The sequence below is a fragment of the Balaenoptera borealis genome (genome assembly GCF_965194805.1).
Source record: "Balaenoptera borealis genome assembly, chromosome: 20".
Lineage (NCBI taxonomy): Eukaryota > Metazoa > Chordata > Mammalia > Artiodactyla > Balaenopteridae > Balaenoptera > Balaenoptera borealis.
In genome coordinates this window covers 46,524,511-46,550,398 of record NC_138879.1, presented here as the reverse complement: position 1 = coordinate 46,550,398, position 25,888 = coordinate 46,524,511, and the positions used below count along the sequence as shown (strand labels likewise).

Genomic DNA, 25,888 nt, shown 5'->3' with positions numbered 1-25,888 from the left:
TGGTGTTTTAACTTGCCCTATTTCCATCATCCCCTCCCTAGTGCCATGGTAGCCTAAAAACAAGAGACCACAATCATAGTACAGTAGAAAAATCAGCAGTCTGGCAGCCATTGCAAAGGGCAGATGAGGTTCCTTGAAAACCTCATCCCAGAGAATTACTGGACCTGTCTGGTGGTTCCCTGGAAGACACCACTCACAAGGCTGTCTTTACCTGACTTAACAGAGTTGCTGATGTAAAACAGCCTTTTCCCTTGGGGTATCTGTCAAAAACAATCAAAGACAACTGTTGAACCTCAGGGTGGCCTGAGGCAGTGGGTAACAGTTTTAACAGTTGGGGAAAACAACCCGTTAACCAAAAAGCTTAAAAAGAAGAAAAGCAGAGGAACAGAATGTCCATATGGGCTTGAAATCTCCAAAATATTCCTAGGGATCATGAAGATCACATGCATACACAGACAGACCTTTGAGCATGATCAGGAAAGACCTAAGAAGGTCCTAAACTCTCAAGACAGATCTTGAGGACTGACATCGGGCTCTGCACAAGCAAGAAGTGAAGGATAAGGCAAAGTTGTAAAATGCCTGGCTATATGTTGAAGGCATACCCCAACATGCACACAGAGTCCCTTGGCAGATTTGTGACTTATTAGTTACAGGTGTTTAAGGAAGTCTCTGTCAGCTCATTAGCTGACCACTAAGCTAACCAAGCAGACTTCAGTGGCCACACACAACAATGAATACAGACTTTAAGAATTACTTCAGGGAATTCCCTGGCAGTCCAGTGGTTGAGACTCGGCACTTTCACTGCCGTGGGCCCAGATTCAATCCCTGGTCCAGGAACTAAGATCCCACAAGCCACGTGGTGTATCCAAAAAAACCAAAACCCAAAACAAAAACAATTAGCTCAGAAAAGTCACTAAGCAAAAAACAACAACCAAAAAAACCCAGCAAAAACAACCAACCTTGGGAAGAGGGGAAGCTCTGATTTCCACAGTTGCCATTTCTATTATTTTAAATGTTCAGTTTTCAACCCCAATTTATGAGACATACAAAGAAACAAGAAAGTACGGTCCACACACAGAATAAACACATTCAATGAACTAAAGGAAACTGTCTAAAAAACTAAAGAAAAGTATGAGAATATCTCACCAAATTGAGAATACCAATAAAAAGAATTTACCAAAAAAAAACCTCAGGAGTTGAAAATACAACAATGTGCATTATATCTCAGACAAAGGAGATTTTTAAAAAATAATTCACCCATGTGCCAACATAAGTAAATCTGGCTAAACAGATTTAACCAGAGATTCACAAAGCAACTTTACATCTATGAGGGCACATGATTAATACCACCATTTCTTTCCTAGAAAAGAACAAAAATTCCTACTTCATCTCATCTTCATAATCTGGATGATCTCAGCCACTTCAGTAACGCTCTTATCCTACTGGCATAAGAAGAACAGAATCCTCTTGCTGTCGCTCCCACTCCTCACAAAATTCTATCATTTAATGTTGTCCTTTGCTCTCTTCTTGCATTTTCTTACATATCCATTTCACTCACGGATAGCAGGTTAAGGGATGAATTTTTAGCAAAGCTACACAATTACTTAAAATCTCTCACTGCTTATACTGCTATTAGATATATTCAGTATCATGAATCTCTAGGAATTCAGTTTAGTAGCATATGATAAAAGCGTAAAAAATTCTTAGCCATCATTAAAATAACCCAAATTCCTGCCATTTTCACAAATAATATGCTTTGTCATGTCTATATAAAACTGTCATTTTATTCAAACTATACCAGACTATCTCCAGAGAAAGAGGAAATTATGAGACTGATAACTGATGAAAAACTGCAACTGAAACACTTCCTTGATTCAGATGTACTATAATGTTCAGAGAGATTAAAATTTTTAACTTTTTCTTACCATTAGCAAGCCAAACAGGCTTCCAATGAAAAAAAGATTCATTGTAGGAAAAACAGACTTATGAAGACTACTTCAGTTATTCAAGAAAGTGTTTTTATTTTTTTTTAGCTGGGGGAACTATTTATTTATTTATTTATTGGCCACACAGCATGTGGGATCTTAGTTCCCCAACCAGGGATCGAACACACACCCCTTGCATTGGGAGCATGGAGTCTTAACCACTGGACTACCAGGGAAGTCCCAAGAAAGTGTTTTTAAAAGACTGGAGTTGGGACTTCCCTGGTGGTGCAGTCGTTAAGAATCCACCTGCCAATGCAGGGGACACAGGTTTGAGCCCTGGTCCAGAAGATCCCACATGCTGTGGAGCAACTAAGCCCATAAGCCCGTGAACCACAACTACTGAGCCTGCACTCTAGAGCCCGCGAGCCACAACTACTGAGCCCACGTGCCACAACTACTGAAGCCCATGCGCCTAGAGCCCATGCTCTGCCACAAGAGAAGCCACTGCAATGAGAAGCCCACGCACTGCAACCAAGAGTAGCCCCTGCTCGCCGCAACTAGAGAAAGCCCACATGCAGCAACAAAGACCCAACTCAGCCAAAAAATAAATTAAATAAAAGATAAAAGACTGGAGTTAAAGTGGTGAAAGATTAAGAAATAGGAATAACCCTCCCAGACTGCAAACAATACTACAAAGCTACAGTGATCAAAACAGTGTGTTATTGGCACAAACACAGACATATGGATCAACGGAACAGAATAGAGAGCTCAGAAATAAACGCACACACCTACAGTCAATTAATCTTCAACAAAGGAGGCAAGAATATAAAATGGGAAAAAGACAGTCTCTTCAGTAAACAGTGCTGGGAAAGTTGGACAGCTGCATGTAAATCAATGAAGTTAGAACACACCCTCACACCATGCACAAAAATAAACTCGAAATGGCTTAAAGACTTCAACACAAGATATGACACCATAAAGCTCCTAGAAGAAATCATAAGCAAAACATTCTCTGACATAAATCATACCAACGTTTTCTTAGGTCAGTCTCCCAAGGCAATAGAAATAAAAACAAAAATAAACAAATGGGACCTAATCAAACTTACAAGCTTTTGCACAGCAAAGGAAACCATAAGCAAAACGAAAAGGCAACCTACAGGATGGGAGAAAACATTTGCAAATGATGCAACTGACAAGGGCTTAATCTCCAAAATATATAAACAGCTCATACAACTCAACAACAACAACAAAACAAACAACCCAACTGAAAAATCAGCAGAAGACCTAAATAGACATTTCTCCGAAGGAGACTTACAGATGGCCCTAGGCACATGAAAAGGTGCTCAACATCACTAATTATTAGAGAAATGCAAATCAAAACTACAATGAGGTACCACTTCATACCAGTCAGAATGGCCATCATTAAAAAATCTACAAATAACAAGTGCTGGAGAGGCTATGGAGAAAAGGGGACCCTCCTACTCTGTTGGTGGGAATGTAAGTTGGTACAGCCACTATGGAAAACAGTATGGAAGTTCCTCAGAAAACTAAAAATAGAACTACCATATGATCCAGCAATCCCACTCCTGGGCATATATATCTGGACAATACTATAATTAGAAAAGATACATGCACCCCTATGTTCATAGCAGCACTATTCACAAACAGCCAAATGTCCATCAACAGGTGAATGGATAAAGAAGATGTGGTACATATATAAAATGGAATATTACTCAGCCATAAAAAAGAATGAAATAATGCCATTTGCAGCAACACAGATAGACCTAGAGATTATCATACTAAGCAAAGTAAGTCAGAAAGAGAAAGACAAATACCATATGATATCACTTATATGTGGAATCTAAAATACGATACAAATCAACATATCTACAAAACAAAAACAGGAACTTCCCTGCTGGTCCAGTGGTTAAGACTCCGCACTCCCAATGCAGGGGGCCCGGGTTCAATCCCTGGTCAGGGAACTAGATCGCACATGCTGCAACTAAACATCCCGTATACAGAAATGAAGATCCCACTTGCTGCAACTAAGACCCGGCACAGCCAAATAATTAAATAAATAATAAATATTTTAAAACAAAAACAAAAACAGACTCACAGATATAGAGAACAGACTTGTGGTTGCTGGGGGGTGGGGGGGGGAGGGAAGGAATGGGAGTTCGGATTAGCAGAGGAAAACTATTATATATAGGATGGATAAACAACAAGGTCCTTCTGTAGGGCACAGGAAACTATATTCAATCCTGTGACAAACCAATGAAAAAGAATATATATATGTGTGTAACTGAGTCACTTTGCTGTACAGAAGAAATTAACACAACACTGTAAATCAACTATACTTCAATAAAATTTAAAAAAAAAAAGAAATAGTAAAAGCAATGAAAATATACCATGAAATCCAGTAATTTGCAAATGTTTCTAATTTGGGGGATATACAATTACAGTCATGTATTTTTTAAAGCACTGACTTCCTTCTGTTCTTCAAAAATTATAACAATGAAACAAATACAATTTTGAAAAAAAGAAAAAAGCTCATACTGTCACCAAAAAAACCCAAACCAATTCTCTTATATTTTCCATTTATATACCCATATAGTTTTGTACAACCATATATACATATTCAATTTTGTATTCTGCTTATTTCATCTTCTTTCATGCTTTTAAATAGTTCCAGTACTCTCTCTCATTATGACTTCTATCAGATTAAATGTGTTATTTCCTTTTATATTTTAATATGATTTGAAAGCTAAGTATCTTACAGGAAATTCTTAAAGTTCACCGTAAATTTTTCTTAAAAATTATTTTTCAATTATAAAAACTATTGTGGAAAATTTAGAAAATACAGAAAAGCATAAAAAACAAAATAACCACTCATAAGTCCACCAAAGACAACTACCATTAATATTCTGAAATGCTCTCTTTACTCTTTTTTCCTTTCATTTTATTTTATAACAATTCTGTAATATACACTGCACCTCACTTTACTTAGCCATGCTTTCACTGTTGAAAGTTGGACTGGTTCTAAGTTTTTACTATCATAAACAACCCTGAAATAAAGACTTCTGAATACCTATAAATCTTGAATGCAAACTTCTGACAACTTCCTCAGGAGAGAATTTTAGAAGGGAAAATTCTGGCACAGCCTCTGTCTTCTGATTGATACAGTGGGTTAAATATACTTGATTCTTAAAGGATTGATACAAATTGCAAAACTGCCTTCCAAAAAGGGGCAATGATTTACAAGAACAAAATTTTGAATTTCAGAATTTCCCATTTCACCAAAACCTTGCCATTATCATTTTTTAAAGTATTTTTTAACATAGTAAAAAAAAAAATGGCAGCTTACTGTTGCCCTAATTTACATTTCTTAGATATACTAAGATTACATATTTTTAATGTTTATTAGATATTTCCATTTCTTCTATATTTCTCTATGTGTTTTCCTTAGTTTTCTGCTGGGGTTTTAATGTTTTTCTTATAGTTTTTGTAACTGTTCTATAGTTTATGAAGATGAAAGCTTAACCTATAAAAGAACTATACCATGGCTTCTGAGTACTCAAAGTGCAATTATCATCATCCACCATTTATCTAACATATTTGATATATACACAAAAAACTAAATTAATGAACTTAAGCTATCTATTTTAACTTAATATTCTCTTTAAAGAGATCAAGGAGTTTTGCATCTTTATCCAACAGCGACAATTCTCAGGTCGTATGGATCGTACCTCTTCATGGCATATGAATTATACTACAAAACTGGATCTCACAAGATTATTATTATCTAGAAATGAGCATTTCAATTGCCAAGACTAAAAGAAAAATTCATTATGTTCTGCAAAATGAGCAAGCATTTATCACGGAGAAATATCTAAAAGGAAGTTCCATGTTTGTCATGCAACATCTATTTTAGTCACTAGCCACTTTATAACACTTGTGAAATACTGGTTGTCACACGTACTTTGGATAATTGTATACATCATGGGTCAGCAAGTTACAGCCAAATCTCAGCCATCCCCACTTTTGTAAATAAAGTTTTATTAGAACACATTTATTAGTCATGCTCATTCATTTACATATTATCTAATGGCTGCTTTCACACTAGGAGATCAAAGTTGACTACTTAGCTTGCAAAGCCTAAAACGTCTACTATCTGGCTCTTTACAATATAGACAGCTAAAACATCTGAGTAAATGATTTTACTCATTCTTGGAAGCCAGCACAAACATTCGGATCCTAACTCATGGAGCTCATACTCTAGTACAGTGAAAGACTTGTATGCAAATAACTTATAATACAAGGTATAAAAAGCTAAGTGCTCTAAGAAAGGTAAAGAGTGTCAGAAAAAGAAAGAGTCTTTCCAGTGGGGAAAATCTTGAAGGAAGCAACTTTTGCACTGGGTTTTAAAGGATGGCTATAATTTGGACATATAGGATGGAGAGACTTCCAGTGTGAAGAAAAGTAGAGTTGTGAAAGAAAACAAACATTAACAGTGTACTTTGCATGGAGAAGCACAGTTAGGAGAAAATGCTAATAAGTCCTTTGAAGCCAAAGCACAGGGAAGGCTTTCAATGTCAGAATGAGCAGTTTAGATTTTAAATACAATTAGGTTCAAGAGTAAGGAAGTTAACAGTGATTAGAACTGTGCTTTAGGAAGATCAATCTATCAGCAGTATTTGAAATGAATTTGAGGACAGAGCGGTGATAAGGAAATTGTTACAAAGCTATAATAATCCATGACAGAAGTAATGAAGGTGGTGGCAATGGGACTGGAAAGAGAGGAGGGACTGGACAAAAATGAAACAAACACACTACTATCTTAGCAAAACCACTCAAACACTTATTATCAGACAGCAGCATTTGGATATAATATAAACCTTACTCATATGGGGTAAAAACTCTTCATCTCTTCTACCTCTGAACAAAATGATAATTGTTTCTATTTAGTTCTGATAATTTCAAAAAGATGGGACTATTTAAACAATAATTTAAAGTGCTGGACTACCACTTTCTCCCATTTTTAAACTAACTCGGATAAAAACACACATTGAAACAGAATTCGTTTGCTAGGGCTCCCTCTGCTTGACCACTGGAATAAAAGTCTGATCTTAAATTTGGGCTCTTAGTTGCTTCTGCTGAATTCCTGAAAATAAGAATAGTTGGATTTGCTTCAGAAGCTCCTCGCCAGGTTTATCAAATGCCCTCCTCAGGAGGGGAAACATAAAATATCTTTCTCTGTATTTTCCTAAACACCAATAATTTTATTGTTTCTTAACTGATTAATTTTTTTTTAATTATTTATTTATTTATGGCTGTGTTTGGTCTTCGTTTCTGTGCGAGGGCTTTCTCTAGTTGTGGCAGGCGGGAGCCACTCTTCATCGCGGTGCACCGGCCTCTCACTATCGCGGCCTCTCTTGTTGCGAAGCACAGGCTCCAAACGCGCAGGCTCAGCAATTGTGGGTCACGGGCCTAATCGCTCCGCGGCATGTGGGATCTTCCCAGACCAGGGCTTGAACCCGTGTCCCTTGCATTGGCAGGCAGATTCTCAACCACTGCGCCACCAGGGAAGCCCTTAACTGATTAATTTTTAAAGAGAGTTTTAGATTCACTGACATAGAGAAGAGACTTGTGGTTATCAAGGGGGAGGCGGGTGGGAGAGGAATGGATTGGGAGTTTGGGATTAGCAAATGCAAACTATGATATACAGAATGGATAAACAACAAGGTCCTACTGTATAGCACAGGAAACTATATTCAATATCCTGTGATAAGCCATAATGGAAAAGAATATGAAAAAGAATGTGTGTGTGTGTGTGTGTGTGTGTGTATATATATATATATATATATATATATATATATATATAAACTGAGTCACTTTGCTGTGCAGCAGAAATTAACACAACATTGTAAATTAACTATATTTCAATAAAATAAATTTTTAAAAAAGAAGAGTTTTATATTCAAAGCTCACAAACATTTAAATAATATACAAGGATAAGCTGGAATTCACCAGACTGATGTTTTATAGGTAAGGAAATTATTGTAAAGACCGGTTTTCCCTCACAATAAATATTGGGTTGGCCAAAAAGTTTGTTCGGAACTTTTGGGCCAACCCAGTGCTTAAATCCAAAAAAAAAAAAAAAAAAAAAGACCGGTTTTATATTCTCTGCTCATTAAGAACTGCAGCTCCCTGTCAGTTGGCTTCTGGCTGGGTTCTACCAACAGAATACAAAAACAGTATATTGGAGGGTAGGAGAAAGGGAGAAGACGAGGTATTTCTCCCTGCCTTTCTCTCTACCTAAGACTGAATCTCCCAGTGGCTACAACTCCTTTTGGAAAAGTCCAGTTCCCACCAAGTAACCCTAGCCCCTGGCCTCCAGGCCCAACTCCTACCTGTATCACTCCATTTATCACTTCTTGCCTTTTACTACTGCTAATCTCTGGGTTGCTTCACCATCTCTTATAGCTTCTCAAGTCTTCCATCACCCATGTAACCAATTATCTGCATTAAAGTCTCTCTATGTAAAAGGAAGGAGGGTGGGAGGGAGGGAGGGAAGAGCAAAATGGCCCTAGGCCTTTCTTTTCTGACTCTAGTGTACCCACCGTCCAGCTTCCACTAGCCTCATTTCACAATGGAAAAGAAACAGCAATCACAGCAGTAAACTTTCTAGATCACTTGTATAAACCCATCCTTCTCAAACTGGAGTATATGTTGCTTTGCATTACATGGGTATGCCAGGATGATTTATGTGAAACTACAAGATAACCATGTCATATTTTTCTGTTGTGTCTACAGTGATTTTAAAAAATTATTTGTATATTAAAACAAACCACAAGGGTAGTGTCAATTCAACAGGGAAGAGCCTTCAACAAATGGTGTTGGGACAACTGGATATCCATCCACATGCAAAGAGTGAAACTGAACCCCCATCTCATAGCCGTATACATAAATTAACTCAAAATGGATCATAGATGTAATTTTAGAACTAAAACTACAAAATTCTTAGAAGAAAACATATGCGTAAATCTTTATGACCCTGGATTAAGCAATGGTTTCTTAGGTATGACACCAAAGCAGTAGCAACCTAAGAAAAAAAATATATTGGACTTTCTCAAAATTGAACTTTTGTACTTCAAAGGACATTATCAAGAAAGTGAAAAGATAATTCACAGAATGGGAGAAAATATTTACAAATTACATCTAATAAGTGACTTGTATCTAGAATATATAAAGGAATCTTACAACTCATAACAAAATGACAACCCAATTAAAAACTAGGCAAATGATATGAACAGACGTTTCTCTAAAGATGATACATAAATGGCCAATATCTTTGGTCATAAGTAAAATGCAAATCAAAACCACAATGAGATAGTTGTCTGGGGCATAATGTGGGGAAGCAAACTAACTGCAAAGGGGTGTGAAAGAACTTTCAGGGAAGAAAGAAATATTCTACAATACATCTTGACTGGGGCGTATGTATTTGTCAAAAGTCACCAACCTGTACACTTAAAATCCATGAGTTTTATATTCAAATTATATGTAAATTATCAACTTTTTAAAAAGTAAGCCATCTAGAGTCTATTTCTTCAACAGAAGAAAAGAAGCAAAGGATCAAATATGTTCAATTACCTAACTATGCTATTATACAATTAGCAAAAACTGAAAGAGAAGTGATTTTTTCTGCCAGAGCAAAGGAAGTACGAAATTGATACAAAGATCTTTTAGAAATACAGAAAATGACTGAAGTATTAAATAAGCACACACTTGGGGGTTTTATAAACTGCTGTAAACTGGGGATTCATAGGAAAACACTGTTTTGGCTGCTAAAACATAAAATGTTCATATTAGATGTCATTATCATCAATGCTAACTTTATACACTACCATATTACAACTGAATAATTACACTTAGCAGACACTGAGTAACCACAAAAGTAGTCTCATAAGAAACTACTTTGCTAATAAAAATTTCTAGGAAACTGGTGACATCTTAATAGCTTATTTCCAGGGATCTTTACAGCAACAGTTTTGTTATATATCAGTATTATTGTCTGAAATTACTCTGTATAACTGCTTAAAAATAACTGAAGTTCATAGCCTTGGGAAAAAAAATCTTAGATTATCCATGTATCACCTACAAAAAAAAAAAAAAGTAGAGCTTTCTTCTTTATTCTTTTTGATAATTCTGTAAATTATAATGCTACAGATACACTGTATTAACAAATATCTAAAGCAAGCAAAGACATAAAATTCACAAGTTCAATTAAAAAAAAAATTTCCAACAATGCAGTAGAAAAACATAGTTTCCCTTACCTCATCATCATCATCAGAATCATTCCCAAACACTGAAGGTTTTTGCAAAACAGGGTGCAACTGCTGTGCTTTCTTTGGCAAAGTAAGCCCATACCTGCATATTTTTTTTTGAAATAGAAATTACACCATTATATCTAAATGTTAAACAATAATACATCCACTACCTCTTCCAGATGAAGCTACCAAGTCAAAACATGTCATATAACCTATGAACATATAACACTGGTTCTGATTTTCAACTATCTAAAAGTTCTAATATGCGCTAAGATTTTATAATTATTACTCTTAGTGATTATTTGTGGGCCAAAATCAAAATACCATTTTAATCAAAGAAGGGAAGTGAATGAAGAGTTCAGAAATGTTTTAGATGGTGAAATGATAGCAAGGTTTTAAAAAGAACATGTTAGTGGAAAGCTCAGTTGATGTCCACTAAAAATAAAAACGCTCTAAATTATCGTTGTGATCTAACGAGTCAAGAAAATACTTTTTTTTCTCCTACTGGGTACACAATTTTAAGGAAGTTATTGGATAAAGGTTAATGTCACCCATGAAAAATTTTTAAAAGATTACATTAACTGAGAAACCCAAGTAGCCACGGGGCAAATTGCCATTACACTTTATTAAGCACACTTGCTTTGTCTTGGAGCACCTGAAAGAACCATCCCATCAGATCCAACTCATTTAGTTTCTCACGTTTTGGCCTTTAAGACGCAGAAATCACGGGAAGCCGCATCACAAGCGAGGATTATACATCAAAGATAAAACTTCCAAGAACATATAACATTTGTCTCTTTTGTGGCAACGTATACCCCAATTCCCTATATGCCTACCCTTTTCTGTGACTTCTCAGCACAACGTTCCTAAACCGAGAAGGGAGGGCGGTAATCAGAACTTGACCTGCCAAGTAGAACAAGGCCCTCTAAGAAAGCCAGGAATTGTCTCTCTTCTCATTGCCCCTGAAAGCATCCAACCGGGGAGAAACTCAAGCGCGGGGTAGGAAGCAAGACTGAGGGGCCTCAGACCGAGCTTTTGGAAAATAGAAAAGTCTCGCTCTCTGCCCCTCAGCCTAACTTCCTTTATTTCCTCACAAGTTTCTCCCTCAAACTTCGGGCTTCCATCCTGGAAAATGTGGGGGGGGATGGGAATATATGTTCCTCAGGATTTCTCGCTTTCCCCCATCTCTATCCCTGACGACACAGCCCCTTCACTTCCAGCGCACTTCTACTGCTCGGCCAAAGACACAGTCGCCGTGGTGTCTCGCTCCCCAGCCTAACCCTAACTCCCAGGTCACTCACTGCCTGCCCGGAATCGCCATCTTGCTCCCGTCTCCGCTGAACGTGGCCGACGCCGACGTGACGCTGACGCAGACGCTGACGTCGAACGTGAGCTCTCGCGCGGGTTTGGGCGGCCTAGAACCCGCCTACCGGCTGGGTTCGCGTTTTGTGTTGCTTCCGCACTGCTGGGAGTCTGATGTTTGGCTTTGGGCGTTGTTTTGCAAACCGACAGACTGCCTCGAAATCAGTGGGAAGAAAGGAATGGCAAAATTTTAGGCCAGAGGTTCGCAGAGAGTGGTCCTGGGACCAGCAGAATTGGCATCACCCAGGAATTTGTTAGAAATGCAAACTTTCCGGCTCTGTTCCACATCTACGGAATCAGAAACTCTGGGACGGGGCCCAGAAATCTGAATATTAACGAGCCCTCCAGGTAATTCTGATACTCAAGTTTGAAAACCACTGCCCTAGGCTATCGATTTCTCCCCACCACCACCCCCGAGGTACTCAGTGTGAATATACCTGGCTCAGGGTAATTTGGCAGAAGATGAAAATCTATACGCTAAGTATCTCATTATAGGACAGAAATGATTAATAAAATACCGTGGTACCACTGGGTATAGAAAGTAAAATTATATATGATACTTTTTTTAAAATGCTAGTCGCATTTCACCTGTGGACCCACTTATTCTCGGCCCCTTCCAAACTAGTAACAGCAAAGAGATCTTTCGAATTACCGACAGAAGAATGTTAAAATCTCCAGCTGTAATTGTGGATTTGTGTATTTCTCTTTTTACTCCTGTCATGTTTTGTTTCATGTATTTTGAAGTTTTGTTATTAGATATATAAACATGTAGGATTGTTATGTCCTCTTACATTGACCCCTATACCATTAAGAAATGATCCTCTTTATTTTTTTATTTATTTTTATCTACTTTATCTGATATTAATATAACCAGCATTGTTAGCATAGTGTATCTTTTCCCATCCTTTTACTTTTAACCTATTTTAATTAGTTTGTGTCTTTATATGTAAAGTGGTTCTCTTGTTGATAGCATATAGTTGGGTCTTGCTTTTTTATCCAGTCTGGCAATTTCTTCCTTTTAACGTGGGTATTTAGAACATTTTCATTAAAGCAGTTATTAGTATAGTTGCAATTTGTTTTCTCTTTTTCCTATCTGTTCTTTGTACTCCCCCCTCCACCTTCCCCTGCCCTTTTGAATTAATCAATAAATTTTTATGACTCTGCTTCAGATTTTTATGCTTCAACTTCTTTGTTGGCTTATTGGCCATACTTCGCTTTTTTTTTTTTTTAAGGTTTTGCTTTAGGGTTTCTGGTACACATCTGTAACTTATCACAGTCTACCTTAAAGTAAGAATAAAGCACTTTCTGTATAGTATAAAAACTTTATGAAAGTATAGTTCCATTTTCCCTCTCTGAGACTTTGTGCTATATTTGTCACACATTTTACTTCTACCTATGTTATAAATGCACAATAAATTATCATTTTTGCTTTAAACAGTCAATTATCTTTTAAAAATATTTTTAAATAAGAAAAATGTTATGTTTATCCACATATTTACCATTTCTCGTGGCTGCGTATCTTTGTGAAGATCCAGATTTCTTTTTTTTTTTGCTTTTTAGCAGGAAGGGGTGGGGTAGTGGGAGGAGGAATTGGATGGTCAAAGGGTACAAACTTCCAGTTATAAGATAAAGTATTAGGATGTAATGTACAACATGATTAATAAAGTTGACATTGCTGTATGTTATATATGAAAGTTGTTAAGAGGGTAAATCCTAAGAGTTCTCATCACAAGGAAAAATATTTTTTCTTTTTCTTTTGTATCTATATGAAATGATGGATGTTCACTAAATTTACTGTAATCATTTCGTGATGTATGTAAGTCAAATTATTATGCTGTACACCATAAACTTATACAGTGCTGTATGTTAATTATATCTTAATAAAACTGGAAGAAATAAAGTTGAAAGAAAACGCAAAAGAATCCACAGGCACACGTTCTATTAGCTGTCAGAACGATGACATCATCACACATCATGAAGCCTCTGGAAAGTTCAACTGCACACTGGTGTGAGGATGAGTGAAAAAGGCAAATGATGTCATAATATTGTTAGAAATATAGTTTTGACCTGGAAAATCCCAAAAGTGTTTTAGGGACCTTGGGAGTCCACAGACCACATTTTGAGATCCACTCTTCTAAATGAATTAATGCTGAGATATATTATTAAAGGAATTATATAGCTTTTCATACAGGAATATGCTGAATGTCTTTTTTTCCCCCAAAGTGATTAGGGTAAGGCTAGATAGAAGCCAAATATGAAATCTGCTTGGGGCACAGTGAAATAAGAGGGAAAAAATATATATACATATATAGATACATATATTGGTTTCTGCCCCAGATTCCCGATACAGAGCTCCTAACCTTTGTGATTTCCTGAGTAATTAGAGCACTAACAGCAACTGTTGTTTTGATACTTGGTCTTTGACCCTAGTTCCTGGTTCCCTGGGTGATAGGGGTTATTTTGTTCCAATGAGGTAACTCTTGGTGGGCTTCTGGATAGCATCAGCTTGGGGGCTAGTCACCAGAGAGACCACACTATAATTAGAAGCTTGGAACTTTCTACCCCACCTCCCATCCTCCGGGAAGAAGAGAGAGGTTTTAAACCAAATTAATGATCCATCATGCCTACATAATGAAGCCTCCATAAACAACCCAAAAGTATGGAATTCTAAGAGCTTCCAGGTTGGTGAACATATCCACCTGCCCAGAGGGTGGTACTCCCCAACTTCGTGAGGACAGAAGCGCCCTTCCTGACCTTACCTATGTATCTCTATCTGGTTGTTTATATGTATACTTTATCATATCCCTTATATAATAAATAGGTCAATGTAAAAAGAAAAGAAAAATATTATGTTTATTCACATATTTACCATTTCCAGTGTCTCCATATCTTTGTGTAGAACCAGATTTCTATTTAGTATAAACATCTTTTTTTTAAACAGCTTTATTGAGACATTATTCACATACGATGCAATTCACCCGTTTAAAGCATACAATTCAGGACTTCCCTGGCGGTCCAGTGGTTAAGACTCCACGCTTCCACTGCAGGGGGCATGGGTTCAATACCTGGTACCGGAACTAAGATCCCTGTACGCCATGCCATGCAGCCAAAAAAAAAATTAAAACAAAACAAAACCGTACAATTCAATGGTTTTTAATATATTCAGAGAGTTGTGCTCCCATCATCACAAGCAATTTTAGGATACTTTCAATACCCAGAAAAAAAAACATGTACCCATTAGTCACTCCCATTTACCACCCCCGCAACAGTAGGCAACCAGTAATCTACTTCTGTTCTCTATGGACCTGCAGTCCTATTAGTTTTTGCTGTGTGTATTTTGGAACTATGTTGTTAGGTGTGTAACTATTTAAGATTTTTGTGTCTTCTTAATTAATTGACCCTTTTTTCATTATGGAATGACCTTCTTTATCACAGTAATATTCTTTGCTCTGAAATCTACTTTGTCTGATATCTTTATAGTCACTCCAGCCACTCCAAAAGTTTTCTTTTGACATGAACGCCAGGGAAAGCAAAAAGATGTTCAGGAAAGGAAAATAATTGTAACTTACTAAATAGCTAAGCCCTAAATAGCATACATGATCATGATAATGCAAACACTGAATATCCAGCTATTCTGATCTAAATTACTATGTAATTATATTGGGAAGAAGGAAGGAGTGGGAAATTGTATGTGTTTGTTTGTGTGTGGATGCACACACTGGGGAAGGAGCTAAATCTTTGTATTGCATACTGGGAGGTTAATAAGTATTGCCTAATTCAGGAAAAAACAAAAGAAGTAGCCACACAGCGTGTTATTTTGCAATATGGAGGCACATGTCAAAACTACAGCCAGAATAGGGGTTGGCAAACTTTTTAAGCAAAGGGTTAGATAGTAAATATTTAGGCTTTATGGGTCATAAGTCTCTGTGGCAGCTACTCAGCTCTGCCCAGTGGTATGAAAGCAGTCATAGACAATATGGGCATGGCTTTTCCAATAAAACTTTATCATGACAGGCAACTAGCCAGATTTAGCTTGTGGGCTGTTTTTAACTCCTGAGATAACAGAACTGAAAGTAGGTGACTCAGAAACAAGGAAAATAGGGGTGAGGTTGAGCTGGGAAATGCTCTGGTCTTGATAGACCTTGTATGACAGAAGGACTCTTTAAACTATGAGCATGTGTTACTTTGCTTAAAATTAAAAGAATCGATAAAGGGTAAAAATAAAGCCTCCTGCCTGGGCTGTCTGCCTCTTACTTATGGAGACTGGATGGGGAATTAGTTACGCAAAGTTATCCAGCTCGATATCCTATATAATGCAAGCTTCTGTATTCTCCCATTGCCTTTAAGCTCAGGCAGTAGGTTGAGGAGAGGTAAAATATGGTTAATGACTAGGAGATGGAACACCCACCAAGAGGAATTACAATGCCTACAGAGAAAGACATAGGCAATATTTAATTAATTGATCTTGCCTGCTGAGAAGTCTTTATAGTAAGGTCATGGAAGGGAGAGTAGGAACATAGAGTTGAGGATGTAGGGTGGGGTTAGGTGGGAGTGGCATTGCATAAAACCTTACAGAAGAGGAATGAAAATTCCCTAAATTACCTGCAGAGGGTCTTCTGAGTCCGTAGATTGGGGATGTCTGTGGAAGTTAAGGGCAGCTGGTTGCCTGATCACATTTAGATTATGCAGGAATGGGAAGTCAGTCACAAAAGACCACATAATGTATGATTCCTTTTATATAAAATATCCAGAACAGGCAAACCCATAGAGAAAGCAAGGTTAGTAGTTCCCTAGGGCTGGGGTGGGGAAAAATGGGGAGTGATTGCTAATAGGTATGGAGTTTTTATGGGGGTGATGAAAATGTTCTGAAATTGATTGTTGTAAATGGTTGCACAATTTTGTGAATATACTAAAAAGCATTTTCATTAAGTATGTGAATTGTATAATATATGTGTTATATTTCAATAAAGCTGTTAAAAGAGCCAATAGGAGCTTTTCTGAGATTCCAATATCATTGTCTTGAAATCTTACATTGTTTCTGGACCATGGAAAGCTATAATTATAAAGGAAAGTGGTCTGGATGGTCTACACCATGCAGTGTCATTGTTACCTATAAACTATGGAGAAAGAGCTAATAAAAAATCCAATTAATCAAGTCTAAGCTTCTGAAGTATATGTAAATACAAATAAATCAATAAATCTATTGAGTCAAATAAATAGGTTTAAATATAAACCTACATCTAAATTTTTGTCAAGTATACATAACATCCTCTTCACTAAAAGAGTAAACTCCTGGTGTTAAGGGATAGGATTTTACTTGAACGATAGTTAGATAAATTCAACCCTGTTGGTTGCTTCATTTTAAAGTAGTTTCCAAAAGACTAATAGCATAGTCTTTAGCCTAGTAAAGTCTGGAAAGTGTTGGTGAGATGTCTGGAATGCTGGCAAGAGCAATAAAACAGAAATTAGGACGTGTGGGTGCCTCTTACTAGCTATCGTGACCTAAATAACTCACTCTTTGAGCCTATTTCCTTGGTTATAAAATGGGCATAGTATCGTAATATCGAGACTGCCACCTTACACGTTATGAGGAGGATCAAATGAGCTAGTATGTGAAAATGCTGATACTTCAAAAAAGTTAAAATGCCATGCAAGTGTGTGATAATTTATCATTAACCTGGATGCCATTTAGTTAACTCCCATGATAATGGTTAAACAGGTGGCAGTCTGCAAAAATTTCCCCTCCTTGCTGCCTAAAATGCCATTTGTATTCACAGTGGACTCTTTATAAGCTTGATCTGAAGCCATCACGATATGTGGCTATCAGTTTAATATCTTCAAGAACATTGTTCCTAGAAATGTTGCTGCAAATGCCCTGAAAAGACCACTTCCAAATATGAAACAGGCTTTTAGGTTAAAACTGGGCATGCGATCATCCAAGAGATGAGGACTGGTAATAACACTGCCATCTTATCAGAAAAGGTTAAAAAGGGACCTCCAATCTCAAAATATAAGATGTTTGGAACACATCACATTTTGTCAACCAAATAAAGAAAATGAAGTTTAATTTCCCAAAATTTTATTAAAAATGGACTCTGTCATCAGATATCTTATTGCAAAGATGAAATCTCACAAAAGAGCAGTAAAGTTTGCTGTAGTAAGAAGCTTTAAATAAATATAAATTCTTTTTGCAGTTCTTGAACTAGAGAGGATTTTGTTATTTAAAAAAAGTGTTTTCTTTTTTCCGTAAGTCATGGACAAACATTTTCCCAGAATTTCTATTCATTGAAATAACTTTTAAGTTGTTAAGGTAAGTAGGGGTGGGGGGTGGAGATGGGGATGGGGAGGAAGTGGTGCTCATATAAGTCTTTCAAAAATTAAAAAAACAATTCCCAGTCCATCTCTTAAAATCTTTATTACTTGGTGCTCTTTTGATGTAAAAACTGCCAGTTTTTCTAAATCCTCAGTCTTTCTTCACTTGTACCTTAAAAAAATTAAAATAACTCTGCCCAACGAACCATAATAGTCCCATGCCAGATACAATGCTAAAACTAAAAGGAAACTTTAAAATATATTCTATAACATACATTTGGTTGTAGCTACCTTAACTGGATATTTTTTAGATCAAATTTCTCCTTAGGTAGCACTTTTGGTTTTATAAAGCGCTGAGATAAATGTCTAGGAGAAGAATATGTTTATGTGGCACTCCTCTCCAAATGAAAATATTTTATAGTTAACAAAACTGAACATGACAAAAATACCCTAAATACAGTAGCAATTCCATTAGCATTTCCCTAGCAAGCTTCCCCCTGGCATTTTTGCATACACATAGGAGTTAGTCTTGGATGGCAATGGGGGTGAAATGGCACTATTTATTTTTTTGTTCAGCTTCATAAGAGCTGAACAGATGTGTGCCCAGTGGTATAAGTATTCGATAGCAGTATTACCAAATTTCCATACTTCAATTCGAGAATGATCTGCACCAAGAAAAAAAAAAAGTGTGAATAGTTTTGTACTTTTATTACTAAAATATATTTTAATACTAAAATATAAAATATAAATTATGACAAAAGTTCATTAGATATATTTTGAGTCAAAACCATAGCAGAATCTTGTTTAAATATGTAATTACAGGAAAATGGATAAATAAATTTCCTTATATTCATATAATGGAATACTACACAGCATTTAACAATTAAAGAACTAGAGCTACATATATCATTGTGGATAAATCTCAAAAACATACTGTTGAGAACAATAAGTTGTAGAATAGTATGTTCTTTTGGATATAGTTAAAAACAATTTTAAAACCTGAAAAATAATATTATATTGTTTATGGATTCATAGGCATGTAGTAAAAGTAAGAAATCATGATGAAACTGATAAACACCAAATTCATAATAATATTAGCTCTAGGGAGGAAGAGAAGAGAATGGGGTCAGGGAGGGGTATACAAAGTCTCAACTGTTCCTATAATGTTTTCTTTCTTTAAGAAAGTCTGACTCAACCACGCATAATGTTAAGGTTGGATATAGAATATGGCTCCATAATGACTACACAGGTGTTAGTCTCTAACTTCTGTGTTTGAAATATTTCCTAATTAAAAACTATTTTTAAACATAAAATCACTGCACACCAAAACATTTCATTTGTTAGACTGCTAACTATTAAGCTGCCATTCGTAAAAGTTACTTTTTCCCAGGAGTCAGTCAGTGACTAATATTCAGATAGAATGGTCCAATGGAAAGAGAATATACTTTAAAGTTGAAAGGATCTGAGTTCTAATCTTGGCTGTACCCCAACTAGTTTTGTGACCTTGAAAAAAGTCACTTAATTGCTCTGAGCCTGTTTCTTCTTCCAAAAAACAGAGATAACTCAGAATTGCTATGAGGATTAATGAGAAAAGATATGCAAAACTCTGTCACAGAGTAGTTGCTCAAAAAAATGTTAATTACCTTCCTTCTTTCAGGTGCCTTCTACCCTCAGGTCTATGTTTTACTCATTTTTGTTACTTCTAGTGTCTAATACAGTTCCTAACCCAATAAATGTTTGCTGATTTGAGTTGAATCAAACTATTAAATGATACTTATAATTGAATAAGAGGTTTTAAATGTTGTCTTCTATACAGTAGCTCATTAACAACACTGACAATTATGTCACTTATGGATATCTATTAGGATGACAAAACAGAACATATATTGTTTCCCTATCTTCTATCAACATGAAGGAACAAATTTCCCTGAATTTGGCTTAGACTTTCTATAGTTTTGAAGGCATCACTACCACAAAAGGTACAATGTGGGACAGGAAAGGCACATAAAATATGGAAAACATACTCGTCTCATTTTTATTTGAAGCTCACTTTAAAACACGTGGGTACAATTTTCTAAAATTCTGTTTTAACACACACACGCACACACACAGAGGTACGGTCTTCTCTCAGTTGTAGGTGTTTAATAAATGTTGATTGAAACAACATTAAATTGTGGAATAATTAAGTTAGGTTTTTCAAATACTAAGTCTTTTCAGTAACATTAGTGACAATTATGAATAAAAATTAAAACAGATGCTGGTCATGAGAGCACATTAAAAATACCTGATTCATATCACATTATGGGTAATACTAGACCAATAACATGCATACTTAAAATATTGAGATGCATTTGTTATAATTGATCCTTTTTTGTATTAATTAGCTTCCTGGAAGCTTTAAAAGTTAATGCTATAGGCTGCAAAGATTACTTTGATTATCATAATGTTCCAATGTTATGAATCTAAATTAAATAAAAGTTCACTCTAGAACACTCCTAAAACCAGTCCTAACTAATTTTCTGAGATATAACAGCTCTGCTACTCCCCACAGCCTTTATTCTGCCTTTTCCAGATCCCCATTAACAGCCCTGTTGCATTGACGCCTGCCAGTGTTCTTATCCGACATCCAAATGATCAGACCCCTATCTGCAGCCATTATTAAGCTAATCAGCCATCTCCATGGTGATTCAAGGATATGAGGATGGGGAGCGAGGTCGCTCCCTTTCACAAGCCCCTGTTGCTTATTTCCTGTTCTACTATTACCGAGGACAGAAGCTCCGAACCTGTCTGGGTGGAGGTTCCTGTTTCCCTGCCCCGTTTCAATGAGAGATTGATGCCTTAACAACTGGCTCTAATGATTTCTCTAATGAAGCCTCCATCGGTCAGCTGGGTTCCCAGTAACAACGGTTGAGTGTTACTGCCCTCTTGTGGTGGATAGACGCCAGATCGCTGCAGTTCAGCAGAGCTCCAATGCGCATAGATTTAGTAATTCTTCCTTTGTAAAGGATATAGTAAATTATTTGAATATATCTGAGTTTAAAAACTTGCTGGGTCAAACTTTGAATCTCTGTTTATGAACCTATTAATTCAGAAATATTTTATGGTATTTTTGTAGGGTCTAGCTTAATCAAACTTTTAATTACATAGGGAATTCATTCTGCTGAAAACATTGGGGTATTATAGGATATTTATAATTAAAAATCCATTTATGGATCTCTGCTTTAACACTGGATTAAGGTAAATCCTTTGGGAATGATAGACAATTAGAAAGATGTGCGAAGCAAAAAAGAATGAAGTTCTTAAGCTTCAAGTCCAAAAGTTAAAGCGTAACTGCTTCAACTAAAAACTAACCCAAGATCAGCAAGCAGTGTATCTTTTTTTAAAATTTTTGGTTGCATTGGGTCTTTGTTGCTGCATGCGGGCTTTCTCTAGTTGTGGCGAGCGGGGACTACTCTTCGTTGCGGTGCGCGGGTTTCTCACTGCAGTGGCTTCTCTTGTTGCAGAGCACGGGCTCTAGGCGCGCAGGCTTCAGTAGTTGTGGCATGTGGGCTCAGTAGTTGTGGCTCGCGAGCTCTACAGCACAGGCTCAGTCGTTGTGGCGCACGGGCTTAGTTGCTCTGCAGCCTGTGGGATCTTCCTGGAGCAGGGCTCAAACCCGTGTCCCCTGAATTGGCAGGTGGATTCTTAACCACTGCGCCACCAGGGAAGTCCCTTTACTGTTTATTTAAATTAAATTATTTTAAAACACTTTTAAACAAAAAATAGAAACTCGCTGTTGATGTGATAAAACCATTACAAATAAAAGTTGAATGATATTTTTCTTGTATTCCAATGGCACAGGTATCAGTTGTTTGCTCCTTTTTGTTTGGAGCTTAGTGTGGGAAGCCTACAGGGGTCTTTGCGTTCAGTAAACACACTCATACTCTCCCTGTTTTCACTCTGGTACTCTCCCTCTCAGTTGTGTCTGATGTCCCCCAGTCCAGAGACCTTCTAGGTTACCCTCTCTGAGGAATAAATTTCTAGGGTTGGGGAGGGAAGGTTGCCCAGTGGCGTGACGTAGAGAAGATGAGATACAGAGACCAAAATGCTAAACCAGAAAGATGAGAAACAACAGGGAGAAGAAAACTTCAAAAAATACTTACCATTAATACTCTCAGTGAGATAAGACATTGCATTCATGAAATATGAACAAGATGTTGTAGAAAGCAAATATTTAGAGAACAAGAGCAACAAAAGCTCTCAAACATTAAAATGCGCAGAAACAAAAATTCAATAGGATTAAAAGTTGAGAGAATGTCTCAGAAAGTTAAACAAAAAGACAAAAAGATGGAAAATAGGACAGAAAATACAGGGATTTTTGAGGCTGAATCTAGGAGATCCCATGTCTGAATAATAGGAGGAGTTCCAAAGAGGGAACACAGAAAAGGGAGGGTAGGGCCTCCACTAACCTCTAGGTCATTTTTGTGTAAATAAGAAAAAGACACCTACCATGGATGAATATACTCTATAAGCACACGGCTTGCTGAGCAGAAAAAGGTGTATGATCTACTGTATAGCACAGGGAACTCTGCTCAATGTTATGTGGCAGCCTGGATGGGGGAGAGTCTGGGGGAGAATGGATACATGTATATGTATGGTTGAGTCGCCTTGCTGTGCACCTGAAACTATCACAACACTGTTAATCGGCTATACTCCAATATAAAATTAAAAGTTAAAAAAAAAAAAAAGAAAGAAAAAGGTGTGAGGAAAGAGATACCCCTCCTCCAAGCAGATGTAGCCTTAAGCTGAAGCACACAGTTTAGTGAATGGAATTCTGGTTAGATTTCAGCCCCCACCATCCTCAGCAGGGCACATTTGTGCAGTGCACAGACTGCACAGCCGTAAGTAGCAGCCTTGATGCCATGAAGGAAATCATCAGGACTTAAGGACCTGTGTTTCACAATTGAAAAGGCCCAGTGAGTGCTCAGATCAATGGATGAAAACAGACCCACATCAAGACATAGCATTATGAAATTTCACAGTCTTGGAGATAAAGGAGTAATTCTATAGCTTCTGGAGAGAAACAAAACAAAACATGCACAGAATCAGAAAGTTACATGCGCAGAATCAGAAAGGCTTCAGACTTCTTTTCAACAGCAAGCTTGGAAGTTTCCAAGTTTCTTCTAACAATGGAGCCATTTCCTCAAGAAGTTAACCATAGAGTTTCCATATGACCCAGCAATTCCACTCCTAGTTATGTATCAAGAGAACTGAAAACATATACTCACACAAAAACTTGTAAACAAATACTCATAGCAGTATTATTTATAATAGCCAAAAAGTAGAAACAACCCACATGTCCATCGACTGATAAATGGATAAATAAAATGTGGTATATCCTTATAATAGACTATTATTCAGCTATAAGAAAGTAATGAAGTACTGGTACATGCTTGGACATAGATGAACCTTGAAACATTATGCTAAGTGAAAGAAGTCACATACAAAAGCCACCTATTGTATGATTCCATTTATATGAAATGTCCAGAATAGGCAAATCTATAGAGACTGAAAGTAGATTAGTGGTTGCCAAGGGCTGGGGTGGGGAGGGGCAAAGGAGAGTGACTGCTAATGGGTACCAGGTTTCTTCCTAAAGTGATGAAAATGTTCTAAAATTAGATAGTGGTGATGATTGCACAACCTGGTGAACATACTAAAAACCACTAAATGGTATACTTTAAAAGAGTGAAATCTGTGGTATGTGAATTATATCTCAATTTCTAAAAAAAGACAATGGGGGACTTCTCTGGTGGCACAGTGGTTAAGAATCTGCTGGCCATTGCAGGGGACATGGGTTCGAGCCCTGGTCCGGGAAGATGCCACATGCCTCGGAGCAACTAAACCTGTGCACCACAACTACTGAGCCCGCGTGCCACAACTACTCAAGCCCGCGTGCCTAGAGCCCATGCTCCGCGACAAGAGAAGCCACCGCAGTGAGAAGCCCATGCACTGCAATGAAGAGTAGCCCCCGCTCACTGCAACTAGAGAAAGCCCGCGCGCAGCAACGAAGACCCAACGCAGCTAAAAAAAAAAAAAAAAAAAAGACAATGGGGCAATGTCTTTAAAATTACACTTCTTAGCAAACTGCAAATCAAATGTGACAGTTGAATAAAAACATCTTCAGACATGAAAAGTCTCAAAAAATTTACCATTCATGCACTAGTGCTCAGGAAACTACTAGAGATATGCTACCTCAAAACATGGGAGTAGATCGAGGAAGAATGAACCAAGAGAATGGCAAAGTAAATGCCTCTGACGGCAGCAAAATGAATTTCAGGAAGGCAGCTAAGGAGCAGATCTGGGGTGGGGGAAGGCCCCAGATTCAAAGAAAATTAAGATCTCTAGAAAGGATGGCTTCACGAAAAAAAGAAATTGAAACCAACAAAAATTACCTGGTAAAACTGACTTTTTGGGAAATTAAAAATATGGAGAGACAAATGGAAGGGGTGAGAATAATTATGAAGTACAAAGAAAACTAAGCAATTTAAAAAATAAAAGGCAATTATTTACTTCAGGAAAAACAAAAAGTGAAAAAGGAATGATCAAAATATGCTACAATGCTCAGCTGTGGATATCTGAATAGGCAAAATCATGTAAACATTGCATTTTGATTTAACTCCAAATTGCAATACAATTTCATTGAGAGGGCAGGGTAAGAAAATTGTGGTATAACAGAACTAAACTTTCATCTATAAGAAGAAAATCATTTGACAAGGCTTAAATTAATGACTCAAAAGATAGCAATAGTGCATAATATTAGAAATATAGAAAATTTGAAAACAACAGAAGAAGCAGTCAAAAGAGTCAAAAAGAATTGCATGGTGAGAGGAACTGGGGAAAAGAGAGGAAAGGGATGGGCTAGTGACTTCTTTGTTAGAAGGCTTTTAGTTCTATTTGACCTTTTAAAGTACTTTAATAAAAAGTATGATATAATTTTTATAATCCTTTTGGGATAAAAGATTGTTTTAACATCCACTGAAATGAAAAAAATGAGTGACAAAGGAACTTGAAAAATATGTTTGCCTTAAATAGAAAAATGTTCTCATTAAACTGATTTTCAACAGCCTTTATCAGATATCAAAGCAATGGGATGTTATCCTGACAAATAAAACCATTTTTCACATAATTCAATAACTACTATTGGAAAACTTCAAAATTTAAAATCAAAAGGAGTGATAAGGAACGAAAGAAAATAGCTAATTTAATTTTTCTCTTTCTTTTTCCCCCAGATGACTTGAAACTGGAAGGGAAATGCATGGGAAATGGGCAAGCATCTAGGCCCCAGGTCTTTACCAAATTCCAAAATAGTTCCTGAACAGTGTGTGAGTACTTGTCTCATATCTTAACTAAAAGGGCCCTTCAAGCGGTTCTTTTCAGGACAAGGGAATCTATTCTAGAACGGAATGGATGTTTCTACCTCTAGAGCCTGAAATTCGTGAGCAACTCATAAATATCACACTCTAGGCTCCCTCTTAAACCCAGATCTAACTGTGATAGCAGCTCTTTTCCGACAAGTAGGAACAAGTCTTGGAAGAGACCACTATCCAAGAATACTAGGTTTGAAAAGGTGGTAGGGAACTGTAACCAAATTCAAGCCAAATTAATAGGACAAAACAATTTTCTTGGTTTCTTGTCCATTTCGTTCTGACTCATTTAAAAGAACCTGGCACATTTGCAGATTCAGTTCAGTGCTGTATTCGTATTTGCTACTTCTGGATGGTTGGCAGAATCCTGTCTGATCTTTAGCTGTGCAGTGGGAGGTGAAGGAGAGAGTCTTGCCCCACTTCGGGAATGGAGAGAGATGGAGAACAGCACGCAGTAGAGCCACCACGGTGGTGGCAATAGCAATTAGGGAAAGATCTCCCGGGGAAAGGTGAATCTTGAGGACAGAAGTTAATCAGGGCTGTGAGTCCAGCAGTCCTG

The 25,888-nt window shown here is 37.0% G+C and overlaps 2 protein-coding genes across 4 annotated transcripts in view; both read right to left on the bottom strand.

Moving 5' to 3' along the window:
• Positions 1–11,649, bottom strand: part of NSRP1 (nuclear speckle splicing regulatory protein 1) — a 73,115-nt gene extending 61,466 nt beyond the window's left edge. The window contains exons 1-2 of one of the 3 annotated variants that reach the window (XM_082371862.1): positions 11,554–11,649; positions 10,259–10,352 (exon numbers count right to left, since the gene is read on the bottom strand). In XM_082371862.1, coding sequence (XP_082227988.1) covers positions 10,259–10,352; positions 11,554–11,573 — 114 coding nt within the window. In that variant the 5' untranslated portion in view covers positions 11,574–11,649. Of the gene's footprint in view, positions 1–10,258; positions 10,353–10,951; positions 11,078–11,553 lie in introns of those variants that run through there. The other 2 variants (XM_082371863.1, XM_082371864.1) reach the window with 2 other exon arrangements.
• A 28-nt stretch (positions 11,650–11,677) lies between these two features.
• Positions 11,678–25,888, bottom strand: part of EFCAB5 (EF-hand calcium binding domain 5) — a 138,782-nt gene continuing 124,571 nt past the window's right edge. The window contains exon 24 of the mRNA XM_082371830.1: positions 11,678–18,591. Within this exon, the coding sequence (XP_082227956.1) occupies positions 18,398–18,591 (194 nt within the window). The 3' untranslated portion in view covers positions 11,678–18,397. The remainder of the gene's footprint in view (positions 18,592–25,888) is intronic.